The 24,146-nt window shown below is 41.0% G+C and overlaps 1 protein-coding gene across 1 annotated transcript; it reads right to left on the reverse strand.

The window, feature by feature from the left end:
* Nucleotides 1-13,932: 13,932 nt before the first annotated feature.
* TYMS (thymidylate synthetase) lies at nt 13,933-21,841 on the reverse strand (the record flags this gene model as incomplete). Its single annotated transcript, XM_082282062.1, has 7 exons — nt 13,933-14,070; nt 14,913-14,984; nt 16,304-16,479; nt 17,684-17,785; nt 19,917-20,091; nt 21,305-21,378; nt 21,673-21,841. The coding sequence occupies 7 exons, from the start codon at nt 21,839-21,841 to the stop codon at nt 13,933-13,935; spliced, it is 906 nt and encodes a 301-aa protein (XP_082138188.1).
* Between the last annotated feature and the right edge of the window lie 2,305 nt (nt 21,842-24,146).

The following is a 24,146-nucleotide window of genomic DNA, read 5'->3' on the forward strand; positions in this document are numbered from 1 at the left end:
AAGACATACTCTTACAACTATGTGATATAAAAAACACTTAATGTTTATCCAAAAATGAGCCTGAGAACTTCTTGGCTGAATCCCACACAACCTTTCTATGAGCATTTAGGCTCTCCCTAGGGACACCTGGCTAAAAAAAGAGTCTGTGATATGGATTATTTTGGAATTGGGACTTTAGCAGTTCTCTTACTGTCTGGGTCTGCCCTCCTCTCTTTCAGGAAGGGTTGGTCCCCCAGGTTTTTCCTGCCTTTTGAAATGGTTTGGTTGCTTTTGAAATCTAATTCACTTCATGTCAATAGCATAAATATTAATAGAAGTAATCATAAAAATATCTGCTGTTATGTTGTTGATAAATTTGCTTCATTCATGATAAACAGTAGTTATCTAAAATAATACAGAACTACTTGGCTGCTCCTGTCATTGGCTGTACCACAGTACTGATTGATATTTTTATTGATTGATAACATGCTGTTGTTTGATAACATATATTATTGATGGCAGAGAGTAATTTGTAATAACTTGATATATATTCATTCATATTCATTTTATTAACCATAGAAATGTTTTGTAGTGGAAGTTTTTGTGGTATTGGTGGTAATCTGTACAAAAGAAGAGAAATTTAGAGGGCAAAGCTTTCACATACTTGTGTATTACAGATTCTCACAAACCCACAGTCATTATCTCTCCACACCTTTTCCAATAATCACTCTACCAATACTGCTTCCATAATGAAAGCAGGTCAAAAATAATGTTTCATCCTTAATGATTTTCAATAGAAAGTGTCAATGTTCTTGTTCACTGTTGTTAACCACTTTGCTTTGGTGTCAGGAATTCATTTTGTGTGCCAAATGTAAATGTTACTTGCACTTTGTGACATTTCATCATAAAGACAAAAGCATCTGTGTGTTATGGCATCACTGTGGTCCAAGTTATTTGATTTGTTTTGTTTTCTACTTTATGTGAAAGTTACAGCTTGACATGGTCAGAAAGTCTAAAGGCAACTAGGCCCTATTAGAAGAGTACATGTTTTAGCTGGTGTCCAGACTAAAATGGTCTTACAGCTCATTTCAGACAGAAGCTGTGTCCCTGGTGGGGAGTGGTGCTTTCTGCCCAGAGAAGTCCTTCCCTCCCAACAGACCCTCTTCATGTGTCTGCTCTCAAGCAGAGATGCAAACTATCCTCTCTCCTGGGGAAGATGTACAGCTTGTCGTGCCCACTCTCACGTCACAGCTGGCAGTGGGGACTGATGGCTACAGCTATAGGAAGCTGTGTACTTAAAGACCATGCTTTAATCTGTAGGTCTTTGTTTAGGAGTTGGACAAGAAGCTGCTTTTCTTTAAGTCTGGATAATTGGGAGTTTGGCTTAGTTTTTTAAATGGTTGGGGGCTTTTTCACAAAAAATCTCCTAGCTGAAAACTAAAAATTTGGTAATTGAATTGCCTGTGCTACCATTGTCTGCTAGTAAATGCTTGGGCTTAATGTGTTGATCTGTTTGCTGGAGTGATCAGTCATTTTGGGGGAAATTCCCTTCAGTATTAAGATCTAAAAGATCCTGTTCTAAAATAACTTGCTATTTCCTTTTCTGAGAGCAGGAGGTATGAGAATAGGGTTGCTTCTCTCTTTTAATTTGACAGCTAAAATAGTGTGACTTGGCTTTCCTGTTTAATCTCTTACTCCTGCTTGGATAGAGTTTAAAAAGAAGCTGAAAATGGCTTATTATCAAGTACTCACAGCCATGAAATTAGGCAAACATGCATTTGGCAGTGCAACACAAGCTGATGAGAGAGGGGGTTGTGAAGGTTTAGAATATCTGCTGTTTCAACTCCCTGCTTGCTTCAGAAAAATAGGGAAAAGATTGACAGCCATTCCTCAACTGACTAACATTACTTAATCTTTTTTCCATCATACTGTTTTATCATGCTATGGGGTTTTTTTATTTTATATGTCATGCTTGAAGTAGGCTGCCAAGCATTTGCTATTCTGCATGGAATACAGATATATTACTGGTGTGCTAGCAGAAGGGGAAGCTTGTGGTAAGTCATCTTTCCTTCAAAGCTGAAGTTTTGGTACCCTCCATTTTCCTAATCCTGGCCTTGTCTCATTAGTTTTGATGGGAGCAACTCTGTCAGGAATACACCACCAGCCTGTGAGACTGACAGGCTGGAGGAAATGTAATGATCACCTCTGGAGTGTGAGGAGAATTTGGTTCAGTTCAGTCTAATTTGATATTCATTCTTGTTCCCCTACAGAAATACTCCAAAATGGTCTGCTTGGGAAAAAAGAAAGGTGTGAGCTTAAATACATCTGTACCTGATGAAAACAGTTACTTTGCACCTCTTAGAGAGTGGGAAGGGGACTGTGTGAGATGAAGCCTGCTGTTTGTTGGCATCTTCTTGTGTGTACCAGGAGAGCAATGTCAAACCTCAGGTTTGTGCCACACTGGTGATGCTTTGCCATGTAACTCTTTGCACTGGGTTAGCGAGGAGCTTGTGCTGTTCTTTGCTGCTGCCAAGGATTTATCTGCTTTGCAGTTGTCTTGCAATGAAATAGCTAGGGAGAAGAGGGAAGGGCTTATCTGGCAAAATTGGTCTATTTGATTAAAGTGATGGGTTTGGGGGAAAATAAAGAAGTAAAAATGCCTCCAATCCTTCAGTTTTCCCAAAGAACATTCTTTGATGTATTATTTAACAAAATTATGTGCTGTCGACTAAAACACAGCCTGACTTGTAATTGTTCTTATCTGCTTCAGAACAGAAAATGTTAAAGTATGGATATCTGGCTTATTCAGGATCCTCTTCCTGGCTGGGCTTCTCAGATCACCAGTTAAATCAGGTTTGAATGTTCAATTTTATAGCAGTAAGATTTTAAATAGTATGTGAAGTGGGAAATGCTAACAGATGATGATCAATTCTCACTGCTTGCTCCTAAACACTTAGAAGTTTTGCTGGACTGACTGAAAAGGTATCATTGCAGATCCATTTGGGGAGGTAAAAAAGTGGGCCTAATACCATTTCAGTGATTTTCCCAGTAAGGCAGAGTGTTTATGAATGAGGATATACCCAAGGAACTAACACAGAAATGGAAGTTTCTTTGCTGGTATATTGTGTGTAACAGTGAGTTTGCATGGGTAAAGCTGTTGTTGGTTTAAGCAAGGGGCTTATGCACACGGGGCTTCTGAGGGGAGTGCTATGAATTAACCAAAAGTATGGTCATTAATGAAAATACATAAAATCTGTGCTTGGATAGCTGAGAAGCACAGTACCCTTAACCTGTGGTAACTTCACGGATGAGAAATGGGGATGTCTTCTTCAGAGTCAACATGAACCTCAAAATGTGATAAATGATGGTTTATTCTAGAAATTCTAGTTGCCATCACTTCGAGGGGTACTCTGGAACTGTCAGTAGCAGAGGGCCCTTGGCTTCCTTCATAAACAGCATCCCTATTGCCAGAGAGAGCTGCATGTGCCTTTCTGTCTCAGTTTATTGGTGTCAGATCAAATTAATACAGCTGGTATTTTTCTTTCAGAAAATATACACCTTGGTATACCTAGAAATAATGTTGCCAAGTTATGGGATGTTCACATCAGGATTAGAAAAATTTATTATTTGTTACAGTTAGCTGGGTGGAGGAGTTTGGTTCAGCTGTATGTTACTGATAGATCTGATCTCATTTTCTGATGGTTTCTTCTAGCTACTTGTGAGGAAGAAATAAAAAGCTTATTCTAATTATGTGTAAATTAATATTCTAGATGCAGTGTGGTGGAGTTATTTGGAGACGTATAACTAACTGATGTAGTTTTGCTTGCAGTTGCACACATAGGCCCTGAGAGAAGGCTGGAACCTGTATTGTAAACACCTGTATTGAGTATTACTCTTCTGTGTTTTATGCTTTGAAAGGACAAACTGGGCCAGGTCTAACTCGTGCAGGTCTGCGGTATGGGCAGTGATGACTCTGCTTCTGTATCTCTCCCAGGCACTCCCCCCTTCCACTACTGCATAATGCTGCATTGCAGGAGAACAGGAGTGGTGTGGGAAAGCTGAGGGCTGATCACAAGTGAAGATAGACGTGTTTCCGCTGATTTATGAAACGCCATCGCTGCTTGATTTTCAGAGTAGGATGAAGCTTACTCACAGGGGAGGAGAAGTAACAAGAAAGTTCCTTCTGTAAGACAGTGATGCTAAAATTCTAAAATCTAGTTTATGGATTCCAGTTTATGGCCCCGTTAATCATTCAGAAGTGATCTATTCCATGCTCCAAGTATGCATATACGTTCAAAGTAAAAGTGGGCACTTATCTACAGGATGATATTTGCAGATTGAGATTTATGCAATAAATGTTTGGCCCAGACAAAATAACTATGAATATCACTTTTTTGCTACTATACTGTTATTTTCTACTTAAAGCCATTAGATGAAATAGCTCTTATATGCATTTATTGAACAAATATTGTCTCTTTCCTTCTTTAAATCCTGAATAATGTCAACAGATGTTGATCTATTTCAATGAAGAGCCGTATTGAATATGACCGAAGTAGTTGTATTACTAAGAATTTTATCCTGTATTTCTGTGCCAGAAATTCGAGTCTGCAGCAGAACCCCACTACCAGGATTTTCTTCTAGAGGATTTAAAGTGGTTTTTATATCCAGGGAGGCTTCCAGAGTAAAGCCTGTTAATAATTTTAAATGTGTATTTGGCCAAAAATAAGCTGGAAAATAAGTTATTCAAACTAAAATATTTGAATGAAAATGAAGAAGTAGATGGGAGTCACTCATTTTTGTTTTGAAATGCTTCTCTGTTGACTGCTGTGGGTCAGATTCTTTTGCCCCACATGTTCACTGACACACCACAGCTGCTGACCTAATCTGGGTGCTGCAGTGCAGCACAAAGCTTTCATGGGATGCCATAAATCATGAACCAGGAACTCTGTGAATACAGGATGGCAAAGACCTGAAGAGCCTGCAGAGGAATTATGATGTAATTTTCAGATGATTCATTTTTTATAGACAGAAAATTTCTCCCTTGTGTGGGAGAGAAATTCTGCTTCAAAAACTCATCTTATTTAAACTACTGCACTTTTTTTTTTTTTTTGTCAAGAAGCTTTTCTGCTGAAAATTTCAGGCAGCCATGTCCATGTTTCAGGGTGCTGTACTTAAGTATGTGCTGCCAAGATATACTCATTCCCACAGAAGACTGCTCTACTTCCTACAAGTCCTGATCTGCTTGGTTTGAACCTAGTCTGGATATTGACACAGTCATTGCAACTGTGCATAAGCATAGCCAAAAGTACAATACAGACAGAACAGCAATTCCAACTTTTCATTTGCTTTCTATTTCCTGAATTTCTACCACTTCATAAAAATTTTGCAGTTTGACAGGAAAAATAACTCTCTAGAAACCTTCACTGTATTTGAGTCTTATTTTCCTTATCCCAGATGCTGAATGCAAAGCAAAAATGGGAAATAAAGGAAGCAATAGAGTGGGTCACTAAACCAGCTGAGTTTAAATCCTCATGGATTAAGGAGGCAACTTTTCCAGATGAGGATATGCATATCCAGATGGGACATGCAAGTGTTTCAAAGCCTGTAGGTTTAATATTTTACTTCACTAATACTACAGTGACTCCAGTCAGTACTGATGTAATGTTGACACTGTTCCTTCTCATGTTCAGAGCTCAGTTTGAACTAGTGATTCAGAATACTATTACATGTATTCACTACAGGATCTTGATACATATTCTGCACCTGTATTCCCTTAAGAAACTAAACAAATTGTTTCTTTCTTAAAAAAAAATACATAAAAGGACTGCAATGCTTGCATAAAGAAGGCAGCCAACATTTAGTAGGAAATGGGAATGGACTTTTTTTAAAAAATGTGTGGTTTCCAGTGAAATTGGAAATTTGGTTCAGAATGTGTGCTCCCAACATGTTGCACTTAGCAGCACTGTTAAAACCCCAGATGTACTGTATGTGCATTTCTTTACTGCTCTGCACACCCTGTTACATAATTCTTTACATTGCTTGTGGACAAGAGAGAGCAAGAAAAAAAAATCAGTTAAAAAGTTTTATATGTGTTACATTTTCTATAAAATACGTAGAAAACAGTGTACTGCTATTCCATCCTTTGTGCTACTGAGTAATTCCACTGGGAATTCAGAAAACCAGAAGCAAGTCTTGAATGTTTGTTATTTCCCTGCAGGCCTTAACAATGCTAGAAACTGGTGCAGCAACCAGGGAACATGTGAGTATATGTATAAGTGCTTTGGGCTTTTTTCTAATTACTGTTTGTTTAATGAATCTACTACATAACCTTTGGAGCAGGTGCCAAAACTCCTTTGCATGAAATTAAACACTAAAGCTGAAAATTTCTTGGTCTCTATTTCAGCTTTTCCCTACCAAGGTTGCCTCACTTCCCCTTATCTCCCTGGTTCATTCTTCCCACATGCAATTTCTGTGAACAACCTGGAAATATCTGATCTTTTTTTTCACTATTATTATGAAAACAATTGCTAAAATTTCATATTCCTGCATCAGTGAGAAATATGAAAGAATGCACCCTGTGATTGTGATTGCCCATACGAAGGGTAGAGCGGCAAGGTACAAAGATTAAGTCCATGCTGCTCTGTGGAGCACACTGCAGGTCCTTGAGACAGATTGGATAACATCTGTGCGGAACAGTGCAGGCAGATAGTGTGGTCTGTAGAGCACTGAAGGCCTGATGAAGCTCAGAACCCCTGTTGCCCAAGGATAATTATCCAGCTCCCATGTTCATTTTGCTCTGTGGGTTTGGTGCTTCAGCCAGTGTTTTGCTCAGCACAGCAGTGCATGTGTAGACATGACCCTGCAGTAGCTGTATGAAGGAGTGGGGTTTAGAGGGGAGAGGTTCCAGGCTCCTCTAATTGTACCACCTCTATTTGTGCTGCCCTAACTCAGCTGTAAATATCAAAATTCCAGGAAATCATGCTGTTAGCATGTTGCAAGTCATCCTCTCGGTGGCACCAGTGGCACTGCCAGAGGTGCAGGTGGGCTGGGAGCATAGCTGGCAGGGCAGGTGTGAGGGAACAGCCAGAACTGAGAAGGTTACCAGACAAGGTTTATGGTGCGAAGATGGCTCCGAGGGCAAGCTCTGTCCCAGTGACAGGGACCAGGGTGAGACAGAGCCCAGGGATTGCCAGCCTGCCCATAGTGATGAAGTTAGACCCAGGTCAAGCAGGGCTCAGCCTGTGGTTCAGGGTCTGGATCAGTGAGGTCCATGGCTCTGCACAGGTGTGATCACAGCTGGGGTAGCTCAGGCAGGGACTGGGGCTGTGTTACCAGGGCAGGATTGATGGGGAAGGGCTTCCAGTAAGGCTGGGCAGGGCCAGTAGGAGGAAGGCGGATGTTTGGAGTGATGGCATTTGTCTTCCTAAGTAACCATTACTTGGAGAACATGGAGGTGTAACGGGGCCCTGCTCTCCTGGAGATGGCTGAACACCTGCCTGCCCATGAGAAGCAGAGAATTCACTCCTTGTTTTGCTTTGTTTGTGTATGCAGCTTTTGCTATCCCCATTAAACTGTCTGTATCTCAAACCGTGCATTTTCCAGTGTTTTCCCTTCTCCTGCTGGTGGGGCATGAGTGATCAGGTGGGGCATGAGTGATCTGGTGCACAGGGCTGGGTTGTTGACTAGGGTTAAACCACGAGTCAGGCCAGACCTGTAGGAAAAAGTCTCATGCAGCTGCAGGCCTAGCTCTGCACTGCTCAGGGCTTGAGGCAGCCTGAGATCCCTCACAGGCAGGATGCCATGGGGGCCAGCTGCTTCCAAGAACTGGGAACTGTCGAGTGTAGTGGTGCAACTGGCTGCAACCACTCCAACCCCTGAGAAGCCAACCAATACCAAACTGTGGTGGTCAGGCACCAAGGTTTAACAACCTGCAGTTAGGGTGAGAACCCACAATTCCCCAGCTCAGTGGTTTGCATACTTTTGTATGGCTGGTTAACGTTTTCCCCTTCTTATTTTATGTACAAGGTCATGTATATTCATTTCCCTTAAGTTAATATGTATTAGTTCTGGAAACTTCTATGTTACTCAACACCCCCATTGGCTCCTTCCCTAAATCCCTCCTATGTGTTGTTCCCATTGGTTCCCTTGCTCTCAACCCTGCCTCCTATCCCTTATCCTATTGGCTGTATCCCTTATCCCGCCTTTCCCATCCCCACTATAAAACCCCTGGAAACGCTCAGATCCTTGGCTGTTTGTCCGTATCCTTTCGTGCGGACGATCTTCTGTGTGGAACCTATATGAGGAGTCCTCTCTCTCCTTCTTTGCCTCCACCTGTGTGCTCTCACATCAGGCTCAGAGACAGCTCCCTTGGGTGAGGAGCTCGTCCCCCCTCTGCCCCCTTGGTGTGCCGCTGTTACTCAGAGGGTCCGCAGCTGGATCTCCGGCCTTCTCTGGGAGCTAGCACGTGCAGACTGGCTGTAGTCGGGGAGCCCCACGGGGACAGCAGGGCAGAGTCCTCCCAGCCAGGCTTGTCCCACCTCTATTCAGGAGCAGGGGTGCCAGGGAGCAGGGAGGTGGCCCCAGCCTCAAGCGCTGAGCACCTCCCTGGGGACAGGGATGAGCAGAGGCCAGGCAGTGAGGAGAACCATGGTCAGACATGGCCCAGGGATGGGATGTTGTTCCACGGCCAGACGTGTCCACAGCTGTAGCACAGCTGGAGGCAGGCACACCTGCCATGCAACCCAGGCAGAAACTAAGGCCTGTGGGCAGAGGGGGTGAGCCCCAGGTGAGACTGGTCGTGGTGAGGTCTGTCAGTGCACTCAGTGCCCTGTCTGGCCTTAGGAGGAATTTGTCTGGTATATTTGCAGCTATTTTAAAAGGTTGAAACCTGTCCTTTCCCCCAGGGAAACTCATTGCTAGCATTAGTAGTAAGTCACTGCCATCAGCTATATTTAAATGCTTTTTGCATAAAATATTTTTAATGAGTCCAAAGATCAGAACTGACTCCTAGAGATATCATAAATAGCCAGGTGTCAGCAGACAGGCTGGTACTTTTTAGAATACCAGTCTCCAGATTAAAGTAAATTGGTTTTTATTGTGCCCATCTTTTTGCCAAGTATTGACACCAAATCTACAGAGCCAAACAATGTGAATTAACAAATTCTTGGTTCTCTGCAGCAACTGGAAACAACAGTGATGACATTAGCATAATTTCTCTTCTGCCAGTTTCTCGTGCCAAGCCCTGCTATAAACATATTTAATTGTACTTCTCCCTCTTCAGCTGTAGTCTACCAGTAGATAAGACACTTTACTTGCAGAGGGGGATGTTTTATAATGAATGTCTAGTAGGATGGGTTTGAATTACCCATTAGTATAGCCTTGCTTTACAAATTAAAGGCCAGTCCTGAATTCTGGCTTTACTTGATGTTTTATATAACCTTTCTCTTTTTACTATAGCATCTGAAAACCACATAGCATTTAATGTATTTATCTGCAGAGTTCCCATGTGAATAAGGGGAATACAATTATCTGTACTAGAAACATGGGAAATTAACATGAGGCCTGATCTGACTGAACAACTTAGTCAAGCTCAAGACAGGAAATCTGTAGCACAGATAGAAATTGAATCCTAACTCTTATCCAAGTGTATCTCAGCTACAAGGCCATCTCTCATCCTGACTGGTCTCCAGGAGGAAGAAATATTTCTTACAGCAGAATCACTGCTATTTTCACTTTAGCTGCCTCAAAATTGGAATAGCTGCTCATTCACATAGGCAAGCACATCCCAAAGCTCTGCAATCCCAAGCATGCTGAATCCTGTCCCCAGAGTGCCCCAAGCTCCTGCCTGTGGACACAGTTAGGTGACCAAAGTGGTGTGAGTTGGCTCCCAAAGGAGCCTAAATACTAAAAAGATTTTGAGGCAGTGTGTGAGGCAATTATTTGGCAGAGCTGCCCAGTCAGTTTGTGTAAGCATTACAGAATAGTCTCATTACAAACTCAGTGTGCCTTTGTGCACGTTAAGCCCATGTCCTTGGCCTGGAATGGAGCAGCCATTTTCACTTTCACTTACGAGATTCAACATCCAATTAAGTGGCAGTTATTTCCAAACTCAGTCCAGTACAACTATGCCCTTTGGCACACATTGATTTTTATTCAGTGTGCCTCAGTTCATTGTGTCAGGTGTAGTGTTCTTGACATTACAGGTATAAGCTGATTTTTAATACTGACAACATCCTTGAAGTTCATCCAAATTCTCATGTGGTCTCTCATTTAAATTTAAATAATTTGGATTTATTGAGACACACACAGGAGGGACACTGTACAAATGCTTTTGTATGAGTTGCCAGCAACTCTTATACTATGTTAATTTGGGAGTCTCCAGGTCTTAACTTTCCATTTTTTCCCTTACACCGACACAACAGAGTGATATTTGAACATCTTCTACAAGCCAAGGCCTTGAGTTATCTCCAAATTGACAGCTGCAGGCTGGGAAGTGTGAATGAAAGCTTGTCTGTGCTGCTGATGGCCAAAAAGTTCCAGAGAAAGGCTCTGCAAAATGCAACAGCAATGAAAAAAATCTTTCTCTCCCCATCCTTCAAGGCAGTCTGATTAGTTTCTTCAGCTGTCATGCTTGTGATTTCTTAGCATAAGCTTGCACACACTGCTGTAATTTTCATTGTTTCATGTCATGCACCAAAAGACTTTGGATGTCTTGGTGTGGCACTGTCATCTCTAGGATGGATTTGGGGGCCTCTGTCAATTAGTCTAGCGCTTGATAATGTTTGATCATATCCAAGTATCTGAAACGCTTGAAAACAGGTTAGTTATATAAAAAAATTCCAGTAAGAAGTGGCTATGGTGGTTGCTCTTTTATTTCTTAACATATATGTTGCTACATGGTGGTCACAGCATACGCTTGTGTCGCTACCCCACAAGCCCACCTTCCTGTGGGCTGCAAAGGGAAGTTAGAAGGGTGGGTTAAACTTCAAGCAGGTGAGTATGAACCGTTTGTGGTTTTAATAAAGGCACTTGAAACCTGGGCTGCATTCCATACTCAGACACTTCACAGGTGCCAGTCACTATGGTGACAAATTGACCAAGCCAGGCTCATTAGAAGACTTGATTTTGATGGCTGATCAGATAAGATGTTTGTCTCAAAAATTCAGCAGTTTTTTCTTTTCTGACCCTTTATCTACGTTAATCAGGTAACTAATATTCTTTGTAGTATTGCAGTAAGGCCAATTTTGCAACATACCATAACACGTCAGAAACAGTATGGGTTACAAAAGCTCATCTAAGAAGGTGGAATGTAGAAGTTGATACTTGACCAAAGTGGTAAGAAATTTCATTGCTATCTCCAGGTTGCTGAATGGCCCTTGGAAAGTGGAGAAATCATACAAGGATGCATCTCTTGACAGTATCTAGCAATGTCCCATGTTTTGTCTAAAATACTGCTCTGAATATGGCCTGCAGTCATAGTAGTCATCTTTGCAGCATGAACAGTGTTCATATTTTGTAAATCAAAATTCCATGAGTACCTCCTGTTTATATATTAAAATTCTTCAAATAATCATATTTTTGCACGAGAGCTCCTAGAAGTCTCATACCTACAAATTTTAAAGTGTATTTTTACTTTTACTCACATTAAAAGGGTGCTGTGTAAATGCTTTTTACATCTTTCTGATCTTTTGAGCACCATAAACCTTCTTGGTCTTCAAGGTACAAGTATCACTTCAACTGCTCTTCGTAGTAAATTATGCTGATAAAGGGAAACAGTCAAATTGTAATTAATTCCTATACTAAAACTAGGAATACACTTCAGAGCTACTCTATATACTCTTCCAGAGCTATAAAGACTGGTCTGCTTATGCATGCTATGTATGTCCATACACCTAACTCCTCAGCAATTTAGGAAGAAAAGTAAATGACTCCCATTCTGAATTTGTCTCTTGGCTAGGTATTCCTGTCCTGGATAACCACTGAGACTGCTAATTCCCACTAGTCAGGCCCTGAGGCCAACTTTATTTCACATCCTCTCTGGCTATATTTGCTAAAATGTCCTGCAGAATCCACCTTATCTGCAGTGTTACATAAAGTGGTTTCCAGCAAAAGGAACTTAACTTGTTAAGTGTAGGCAGACCTGTTAAATGAATTTGCAGCTTAATCTATTTCCTTGTACTTTTAGAGGACTGTTGGAACACTCAAGAACCTTTAACTTGTAAAAGTATGCACATGGTAAGAAGTGGCTGACAGCCCACAGCTGGGATATCCCATTAATGAAAAGATGACTACTGGACTACCTGAACTAGGTGATTTTAGAATATGAGACTAGTAGAGCTGAGATGAAGTTTATTAGGAGGAGCACGTGACACAGCTCTCAGGTGTGGTGACAAGAGTGCTGGAACTACCTGTGAGTTCAGTAATTTGAGAGAAGTTCAACGGCAGGTTGGCTACTAAGTGTCCATTTAATGCAGCCTCAGAAAAGGATGAGGTTTGACCATTCCAAGCTTCTCACAGGATCTAAGCTGAAATAGCACATAGTCTGATCATCTCTCTTCAAGAATGACGGGCTACAGTGTGTATTAAGAACCTTTCTAACCAGCAGTGGTCTCTTTACATTTGGTGTGCTTACAACAGGCAGAGATTTTTTTTTGTGCAATATTGTGTTGGGCTAAATGTCAGGAAAAGAGAACAACTTTTTGTGCTACAAAAAATTAGTCTGAACATCAGTGATCAGTATAAGGAAAATCAGTATAATGACATATGCAAATAATTTTTATACAAAGTATGCTTTTCAAAGTTATGATTTGTTTGGTTTAAGAAAGATTCAATGGTCCTCTTTTGCAGGACCCTGAATGAAAGCACACAGATTATTAAATTCTTAGAATTATCTGAAATTGTACACTTTTCCAATATTTATCAGTTTATTGACTTTAAAATTTAATTTAAAAAATTACTATGCATTTTTCCACATGTTTAAATATGTATTGAATATCCTATGTCAGAATATTAACCACAGATCCACTCACAATTAAATTCCTGAAGAGGAATTTTATAAGTTACTGCAGAAGTTACAAGGATGAGGAGAGTGAAAGCTGAATTCTGCTACAATTTAATTAAGGAACTCCGTTCCTACAAATACTATGATCTCTAGGTTTTACTGCTCCAGGCTGCAAAATTAGTCCATATGTTTGTGGGATCTGGTTTTAAATGGTGACAGACAGCTGATGACTAATATTATCTGGTAACCTCTCTTTAACTACAGCTCTGTTTAATTTATATCAGTCATTCCTGTAGGGCTGGGGAATAAAAAAATTGCTGCTACAGAGACACTGTGCAGAGATTGCATTTCCAGCAAGGTTCCATGAAAATCTTTTGCCTTCCTGATGGTTCATCTGTGAAGACTACGGGAAGTTTGTTTTTCCTTGCCAGATGTTACCCTCCAAGACATTTGCTTTCCAACCCTTTTTTACTACTAACTATAAAAAGCCACACCAAAATTAAATATGCATCATCCCTTCCAGAGGATTTTTTACGAAAAGCTTTATTAAACATACACTCTTTAGAATATATTTAACGATTTCTCCCACCTTGAAGGAATCCTCTATCGCACATACAAGTTCTTATTTTCAGTACCCAGTGAAGCATGTAAGCACGTGCTACTCACACATAGCAGCTGAATGGTGACAGAAAGGGCCACTGGTAACTGAAACAACATGTAGAAAAGGAGCTCTCTAACAACTTAAAACTGGGTTAACATCTGCATAGCATATCAGGAATAACCATCTCTGCTGTACAGCTACAGGGTAGCACCGAAAGCAGTTCTGGTCCGCGAGTATCTATTTCCTTTTAACAATAAAGCAGATATCTTTTGAAGTATATAAAAGCACCACCACGTTAGAGAAACAATCTTAGGTACATTTCCACATTAGTATTTAATGCTGGTTTACAGCATTAGACAGCCATCTCCATTTTAATAGGTGGATGAGGATTATAATCTTCAATCTGAAAGTCTTCTGCCTTAAAGTCGCTGATGTCTTTAATCTCACGAAGAATTCTGAGTTTGGGGAAAGGTCTTGGCTCCCTCTGAAGCTGAAATAAAAGCAAGTTTACTGTATAAAGCTAATACTTTAAAGCAGAGACTTTTGTGTTCTCAGTCTCAAATCAGATTACACCATGTAGGCTTTCCCTCCCCACCGAGAAGATTTATACTAAGAAAAAAAAAAATTAAAGAAAATTCCAATATAGTTAGGTAGAATCTGCCTTAGTATTTTCAGAGGGAGCAGTAGCATAATTTTCAAGTGAATTCCCTGATCATCCAAATGCATTGCAAGCACTTTCAGTTGGCAAAGCAATCCTGGTGGTTACAGATGATATTTCTTCCAGAGGAAACTAAGAAAATCTGACCCAAAAATGCATTTTTCTCACAGGACCCTTTGGGTCTGAATCAATAACTAGTTCTCTGGATGGTTTTAAACCATACTAGTAGCGAAGACATTCAGTCTGATCAAATCAAATTCTGATTTTATCCTACTGCAACAAATCACTTCCTGAAGAAAATGTAGCCTTTCTCAGCCAAATAATATTACTGATTAACTCTTTATTAAGGATTTTAAGTTATCCTTTTCTGATATATTACAAAGACATCTTATTTTGTGTTACTGGGATTAGGTGGAATTATTTTCAAAGTCTAAAGTGGATTTGGATCTCTAACTTGGTTCTAGAGTAGTACACTGATGAACATTTCAATCATGCTTGTATTGTATTTCTGTTTGCAACCTAAAATGAGCAGATGTTAAGGTACTGCAATTATTAGGGTAGAAATGAAAAGCTGCACAAATCTGCAAAAGGATAATTAAAATATTGAGATAATTTTGCATTGAATAAGCATTGTGGAAGATAAAAGGATAAAAGAATACAGAGAAAGTACTTACTTGGACTTTCAGAGGTTCCACATGGTTCAGATATATGTGAGCATCCCCTAAGGTGTGGATGAACTCTCCAGGCTGAAAAGAATGAAGAATACATGTGGTTTTCAAACAGACAGGTTCCAAGAAAACAGAACATTACAGTGCTTACAGTATTGGTTCTCAGCATCTGGCTAATGTGGAATTGCAGCTTCTGTACTGGATTGTATCCTTGAAAGCTTTGAAGGGCACAAGCTTCTCTGACTAATGCATAGTTAATGGAAAGTAAAATGAAATTTCCACTAGCTTACCAAAAAATTTATCTTTGAAATCCTGCTATAACAGTAGCTTTGGTAAATGAATGGAGCAACACTGATCTACTCACTGAGACACAAACAGGTGCAGCAGTGACATCCAGCTTTTCCACTCCACTTATAGTAAGTACAACTCACCAAAGCTGGCTTCAGAGCAGTTGCCTCGGCCACTACTAAACAGCCGTGGAGGTGCCAGGCACAGGCAAGCACCCAGATGGGGTTTGCAAGCTTGCGAGTTCTGTGACTTAGCAGCCCCTGAGCAATGGAATTCAATGTGAGGAAGTTTTATCAGCTCTTTTACCAGCCTCTGACCAATGTTGATCAGCCCTCAGATCTGAAAACCACCAAAGCCAGGAGAGGAAGTGGCTGAGAGGCAACAGCTGGACACAACATTAAACTTCACCTTTTTTAGTACCTTGGACTAATTCCTGCAATTGCTGTGAAGTCTGATCCTTCCCCGTTGCCCTGTTTTAACAAGTTCCCCTTCTTGTTGCTGGTAGCAGGAGGATTAGGCATAGAAAGGCCTTTCTAGAACAAATTTTTACATGCCCTAAAGAAAAGGGGGTTGCCCTTGTACAAGATTGTCATGCATTTAAATTTCTCTTCCAAATTAGAAAATACAGCTCTGAACTCAGAGCAGGAGCTATTTGAGCACATACTACCACTGTACATAATCATCTACAGTAGGAAATCAAAGAAATACCCAGCTGAAGTTATAGCTGGAAGTTAGGTGGGCAGAATATCCAAATTAGATAGCAATAAACACATGCTACAAAATCTAATCACTGACATGTTACCATCCCATAAGGACAAGCACTCAGTTCAGATTTCTAAGACTAATGAACAGGTCAGTTTTGACACTGTCAAGACCTGAAAGCATCTTCTGCTTCACCTGAATTTAAAAATTCTTACATTGCTGATTCTAACTGCCCATACAAACTAGAGGGAATTCACATCAAATTCACAGGGCCCTTTTTTACACATATTTCAGCAAGATTTCAAACAGTATGTTCATTCCAGTTTTTCCTGGGCATGACATGAAGAGTCTTATCTTTTAGTCCCTCACTTCTCAGAGAAGATTAAATAAATGATTAAATAGCCTACCTTCAGCCCTGTGACATGGGCTATCATGTATGTGAGCAGTGAATAGCTGGCAATATTGAAAGGCACTCCTAGTCCCATGTCTCCAGACCTCTGGTAGAGTTGGCAAGACAATTCACCATTCAGAACATAGAACTGGCAAAGGGCATGGCATGGAGGCAAAGCCATCAGGGAAATATCTAGGAATTCTGGTACAGAAGGTGGGGGGGGAGAAAATAGTAACAGCATTAGTGTGTTATGAATGTAGAAGATGCAAAACCTAAATAAGCATGTAATGAGATCTAGTAGAGCCAACTGCACTGTCACTCTGTTGCTTTTTCTCTTGTTTATAAGCACCTTCTGCCCAGGCAATTAAGTCCAGGTCATGACAAGCTGTCTCCTGGGTTGTATGACCAGAAAGTCATAAAGAGATATTCCACAGAACAGATTTATGCCATAATGCTGCACAGCAGTTTATTTCTACTCACCTTGGTGACAGATGAATTCCCTAAAGGAAGACATTAAGAGTAAAATTAAGCATATATCCTAAAGCAAATTCCAGCTGCTTCATCTTACTCTCTTCCCATTGCAATGTGCTTGTTGAGATATAAAAGTAATGATCAATTAAAAAAAAAAATCAGAAACCAGAAGATCTGTTGAGTGTTTTTCTACACTTAAAAAGTGCAGAGAGTAAAACTACAGTGTGGCAAGGAAAACTTTCACCATTTATCTTCTGAGAATGTTTTAACCTTGAAAATAACAGCAATAGCATGTGGCATACCCTTTCAGACACCAGTGGAAAACACTGTGTGGTTTTTTTGGAGCACAGATCTATCACTGGTGAAGTTAAACATTCTCTTGCAGTAGCTCTTGTTTAGAAGTTGTCCTACAGAGTGAATGGATATCTATGTATAAATAGACCCTATCATTCATGTGATACAGGTTCATCTATGAACCTATGTTCAAGGACAAGATTACAACACAAATAATACTTTTGTTCTCTAGTTTTAAGGGGTTCGTTAACTTTACGATAGATTACATGGCTAAAAGCCAGACACATTGCTTTAATATACTTTTTATGGTTTGTTATTTTACCTTTTTAAAATAAGAGTTACTGTCTTTGAATAGACTGTATGTCAAAGACACTGGTATATCCCTCACTTTAACCTGGAGAGAAAAACTCTGAAGAAACGGCTCATTATTTTTGAGGTCTGAACACAAGGATTAAGTAGAAAGAGAATCAGGATTATAACCCCTGGCCATTTTTACTGCACTCATAGTAGTTTTATAAAGAATGATCAAGGACACCAAATGGAACTGACTGGTAACACAGGAATAGAACATCATTTAGCACACAGCAGTATAATGTGCAACTGCATTCACTTTACACCAGCTGTTCAATACCTTTGGGATTCCAAGCACACATAATGATTCTTCTGTCATCTGGATTGGTTTTGATCATTTCAATCACTTTTTGCAACTGATCAACTCCTTGGTTGGAATAATCTGAAGAAATATAACAAATAAGATCTAAACCAGACAGATTCAAATCATGGTATTTTTTTAACACCCAGCCCTTGTTCCACTGAAAAGTGATATCCAAATGACAACTTCTGAAGGTTTTATGGCAACTTGGAAAGTGATTAATAAATTGGCACCCTCTAAACATGAGTTGTTCTTGGTCTTTCTTAGGATGCTCTAGAACTTCAGAAATTCTCATGATGGTATTTTCATGTGTGCCCCCAACTATTTGGTGGGCTTTACCCACTGAAATAGGACCATCCCTATTTATTCCATTCGCAACAGCTTGACATTTTTTAAGACCAACTAAGAAGTCTGCATAATCACTAAATCCCAAGAAACAACAGTTACAAAAAATCTGGCTGGACAAAGCATGATATTTTATCACTCATGATGACTTGTTACCTAAATAATACAAGTGCTGTACTGGAATAGACAAGATGTTACCACCTAGTCAGTCATGGTATTTATACTGATTTGCTCATTGCATTTCTGGACTAAAAAGCCTTTCTAGACATTCAATTTGCATGCTACAGTTCTTCTTCTTATATATAAAAAAAATTATGCCCAGACCAGTGTGCCAGGTGCCAGAATTCTTTACACACTCAAAACCAGAAAGTTTTTGATAGATGAATAAATGCATCCATCTAGCCTTCACGAGTTTCATATATTTCGTGTATGAAAACTAAATTTCCATAGCCTTTAGCTGCAGAAGAGAACTTTAATCATGTGTAGCACAGGATATTGCATTTCACCCAATGACACTCACTGGCTGAGTTTTAGGCTCAATACCAGTTATGTAAGAAATTTTCTGAAATTAACTGACCATTAGAATGGATTTCAGAATAAAAAAGTTGTTAGTTGTTAATCATTGTTCTGACTCATGCTAGTGAATCGGCATGGCTGGTAACTACATATTTCGTAATAACTCTTATTGCAGCAACACCAAATTATGGTTACAGGGAGACCCAAGCTGGCAAACAAGGTAGTAATACACAATTAGCATCTCAGGGAACTCTTCTGCCAGCAATACCATGCCAGAAGTCTTGTCAAATGGTTATATTAGTTCCTGAAGCTAATTACCTATTCATTAGTAATGCAACTTAAGGAAATCTATTCGTAAGGAAAGCTGTGGGAATTTATCTTGTTCTGTTTTTCCATGCTATGTTATGCCTTAGACCTTTTAAGCTGAGAAAATCAGTGAGTTTTCAGATGTGTCAGTTCACAACTTGCATCATTTGTGTTACCATAAAACTGTATTCTGCTAATGGTCAACATGCCAATACCAAGTCTAAAATCTGTACTTAATGTGAGCTTCAATTTGAGGCTGTACTGGGAAAAAAAAAAAACCAAACCAAAAAACCAAACAAGCAACCCCACCTAGATAACTAACCATGTTGTTAATCCAAATTAAAAAATCATACCAGATAGTGACAATCTGGTTTTTGAAACCTTTTTCTTAATGGCAGTCCTCTAAACATTTTCTACATCCTTTCCTTCAGTGACTTAGAAAAGATGAATCAATACATTTGAGAGTCAGTTTAATGAACCAGTTCCACTGAAAATACCAACAGGTACTGCATCACATCATAACTTGTCACAGCTGTTCTGTCCACAGCATCATCAGCTATGGAAACGTCCAACTTTGTTCCAGATGCAGAATGGAAAAATCTTTCTCTTCCACTGCCTCCAGTGAATGTAGTGCACTGATGTCAGTTCTTTCTAGCACAACAATTTCATGAACCCTGCACTGGTATACAGAGATGGCAGCCTGTGCTCCACTGTTATCAAATGGAGCTAGCTCAGGTTTCCGGACCGCAGCACACACATCCTTCCAGCTGTCAGCAACCACATCTGCTCTAGGTAAAAGAGTAACAGTGTGTGCCTCGTGACTCATCTGTTCCACAAATACCCAACTGTAATACACAAAGCTACATCTTTCAGGATAATTAAGACTGAATAAGGAAAAAGAAGTTCACTCTCTCAAACACTCTACTCTGGCTATCAGTTTGATGTGAATGGATCCTGAAGAACAGTCCATTCCATGCAGAATTTTGGAAGTGGTGTGTCACAGCTGTCTCACTGAACAATCAAGACTGTATTTGGATGTGATTACCTGTGTGCATATCTTTGTATTCTGCTCCAAAATGCCTCCACTGGAAACCATACACTGGTCCCAAATCACCCTCCTCTCTGGTGCTGAAACCCTGCTTATCCAGAAACTCACGCGACCCATTAGCATCCCAAATCTTCACACCTTTTGCGGAGAGCTCTTTGGCATTTGTAGAACCCTACAAAACACAGTGAAAAGTCTGCATTCTAATTCCAACACAGAGGACATGATTTGAAACAGCTGTATTAAGCTTTGCTAGTCTACAGTATTTCTCCAATTAATGTACTGGATGAGGTTCCTGCACATGGACAGAGCAAAACTTGTGAGCAGCACATTGGATGGAGTTTGAAGTGCCATGCTGCTGTTGTTTAGCTCAGGATTCTCACACTTTGTGAATGCACAAACAGTACAGCCTCAAGGTCAACTGTGGAATGTCATTTCCTAGGCACATTTGTGTAAAGTAACAAGATATTACTTTATAGATCGAAGAAAATAAACTAATAAAAAATGTATGGCCTAGGCACTGTCTTTGCCAAGCCACCTATAATAAGTTTAAGGTCTTAAAAATCCTAAATGAGATCCTTAAAAATCGAAAATGAGAAAATAACCCAGAAAAATGTCACTGAATCCTGCAAGATGTCCAAATCAGCACACTCAAAAATCCAACAAAGAAATTATGCTGTTTTGGGGAGTGTCTAGTCTTTTAAATTAACAAAAAAACCCAAAAAACAAAAGCTTTCAAAAAATGAATGTGTATTTGAGTCCTGCTATCTAGCAAATGATTATGTAGATTCTCCCACAGCTGCATAATATCACAACATATAAAAGAACACTTACATCGTAATGTACTACCTATAGTTGAATTTTATTACAGTAGGTACAGCTATTAGCTCCATTAGATCTCATTTTTTTTGCTACTAAAAAGCCTAGAGTTGACATCAGTCTTACTTCACCTGTGGTTCTACACTGCTTGTTTCTGTTCATATCAAGCTATCTCAATATTAAAAAGCAGATCATTAAATTGCCTACTGTCTATTTCATATTATTATTTCTGATTAAAACACCAAGAAAAGAGACTGCATTAGGCTTTATAGCTGTAGAGTATATTCAAATTAGACAAAGCCCTCACTATTTCAGATTCTCTCCCTTAAAAAGAAATAGAAGAGAAACTGTTCTGATTGCCCTGGTAGCAATAGTCTGCACTAAAATGCAGAATGTCTTGAAGATAATGGCCTTCCATGTGCGGTCACAGTATTAGGGGGTTGAACTTCTTCTGTCACTGGCACAGAAGCATCTGCAGTTACCCAAATGCCTTAATGCACTCCCCACCAGTTCGTTCTGTTTATGCCACTCTCGGGCCCACCCCTCAGAGAGACACTCAAATACCGAACCTTGATGAACCACAGCAGCTCCTCCAGCACTCCCTTCCAGAACACCCTCTTCGTTGTGAGCAGTGGAAACTGATCTGGAAAAGTTTCAGAGTGTCAGCGCGGGCCAGCCATTTCCCAGGGTGAACAGACTTTGGCTTTTCCCCACACAGAGGGCAACGCCACCACCTGACATTGTGAGGCTGGGATATGAAGTAAGGATTTGAGAGAGGATGTATAATTCCCATATTCAGATCCCTCGGGTGGGTACGGAGCGGGACAGCCCCGGCTTGTGACACCCCCCCACTCAGCCCGGCTCAGGGGGTGGAGCAGGGCCGGGGAGCAGGGCCAGGGAGCAAGGGCAGGGGGCCGGGGGTCCCGGCGGTGCCCACCTCTCAGGCTGTACCGCGCCTGCATGCCGAACACGGAGATGGTGCCGGTGCCGGTGCGATCCTCCCGCCGGTGGCCGTGCTGCAGGATGTGCCGCACCTGCTGCAGGTACTGCTGCTCGCCGGGCTCGGGGCGGGCGGCGGCGCTCAGCAGCTCCCCGTCGGCGGGCATGGCGGGCATGGCGGGCACGGCGGGCACGGCGGGCGAGCGGCTCCCGCGGGCAGCGCTGGGCTCCGGCTGCGCGCCTCCGCCGAGCCCGCCAAAGCCCGGACTTCCCGCCAAAGCCGGGCTTTCCCGCCAAGCGGCGCCGAGGGGCGGGCGGGGCGGAGCGGCACCACTGCCACCTCCTCCCTCGCCCGCCCCCTTCCCTTTCCCCTTCCCCTTCCCGTGCCCAGGGGTCTCGGCAGCGCCGCTTCCACCGCCACCCACGCTGGTCCCGCACGGAGCTGTTCCCCCTGAGGGAGGGCTGGCCCGAGCACCTGGCCCGAGCCCGTGCTCCGAACATAGCGGCTCGTTTAGGTTGGATATTCGGAAGAGTTTCTTCACAGAAAGGTTGATCACATATCGGAATGGGCTGCCCAGGGAGGTGGTCCCTGGAGGTGTTTAAGGGAAAAAAAGGTGGCATGTAGTGCTCTGGTCTAGTTGACCTGGTGGTGTTCGGTCACAGGTTGGACTTGATGAGCCCAGAAGTCTTTTCGTACGTGGTTGATTGTGCGATTTCGTGACTTCGTTCTGCTCTAGCGGCACAGTAACTGCTCTTCAGGCTCATCCCATGCTGGAAGGTGCTTTTGGCATTTGTCATCTTTCTCCCTCTCTCTGCAGCCTCAGGCATCCCACATCGGAGCTGAACAAGACCAAAGCCTTCGGCTGGGTCTGGCAGGCCACACGCATCTGGCACTAGATCCCCCCAGCCAGGATATCCTGAAAAAGGCCCGGGTGCAGCCCAGTGCCAGCCTCCCTTGTCTCCCCTGGTGTGTTGCCCCTGCAGTGCCAGGCCCCATGCTCACCTCACCTTCCACTTCCAGCAGTGTCACCCTGACCTGCGCTTCTAAAGCCAAGATCCTTTCATGCCATGCCATGTCATCAGCTTCCTGCTTCATATTTTATTGGCACATTTGCTTTCTCACTAAGGCCAGTACTTGTCACTTGGGTTTATTGGGTCTCATCGTGTTGATGTCAGATTTTCCCACATCCCATTGTCACTTTGCATCCCCACCCGTGTCTGATTGCACCTGTTCCCAATGTGATGTCCTCTGAAAATCTTCTAGGTGTAATCTCTGCTGGTCAGAAGAAACTGATTGTTCTCTGCATATTTCTTTGTTAGTATCTCTTGGAAGTCAAGAATTTTTTAAGTCACTTATCTCTCAGATAAAGCCCAGCTTTCTGACAAGTGATATGTTTACAGGAGTTATGACTGATAATCTCTCATGATTAGGAGCCTGAAATGTGGAAGGTGAGGAGCACAGAGGACTTTCTTTGCAGCAGGCAGAAAATCATCTTTTCCACTAATAAAAAGAGTGAGATGGCTTTTTTCTTGTATAAAGTTGTATACTTAACATGTATGTATAGAAGCAAAGGAAAACAAAGTGTAAGTAGGGTGTGGATATTTTTCTCTGCTCATATCTAACATAGATGTTTCTGTACACTTCGAAATTAATATGATATATTTAGCAGAGCTGAAGTTGGAAATTGTGCATATACCTGTGTGCAGAAAATGCTTAGAAATGCTGGGCACAGCAAATGAAACCAAATCACCTAGAGCTCTGCTTCTAGCTGAGAGCTATATCAGTTCTTAACCTTCATTATAATTTACAAATACCATTGAAAGCTGATGTGTATAATTTAGGGAGAAACAAACTTCTTTACTGATAAAGCCTGTTAATTAATTAAAAAATGAAATCCAGAGGCAAACTGCTGTTTGTAAGAAATGCCAAAGGCAGAAGACTTACTCATTAGTTCATATTCAGATAAGTCATTTAATGTACACAATAAGCATCAAAAGCAACTGGAAGAAGAAATCTAATATTTTCATTGCAAAATAATATGCTACATGCATATGGAAATCTGGTTGATTCAGACTTAGCTGAATGTGCAACATCTGTAGGGATCAGTGTTGAAAAGGCTTAAGCATATGCTTGAATATAAGTATGCAAATAGAAATTACTTATATGCTTACAGCTGATTATGTCCTTAAATCTTTGCATAACCAGAGCCATAGCTTGTTATCAAAGATTACCTTACTGACAACATAAATAACATTTTTTAAAATAAGTTAATATTAAAATGGATTTGGGTTTGGGTTAAAATATGTCTACAGTCTTTGGTTGATAGCTCATATGTCACAGTATTTACTAAGCAACATTTTATTTATATGCAGCTATTTTAACCATAGTAATTTAACAGTTAGCTATGTTGAGCATAGGGGTATTTCACCTAAAAAGCATATACTTTATTTCAGGAAGAAAGATTTCACACT

Source organism: Coloeus monedula (assembly GCF_965178545.1).
Source record: "Coloeus monedula genome assembly, chromosome: 1".
Lineage (NCBI taxonomy): Eukaryota > Metazoa > Chordata > Aves > Passeriformes > Corvidae > Coloeus > Coloeus monedula.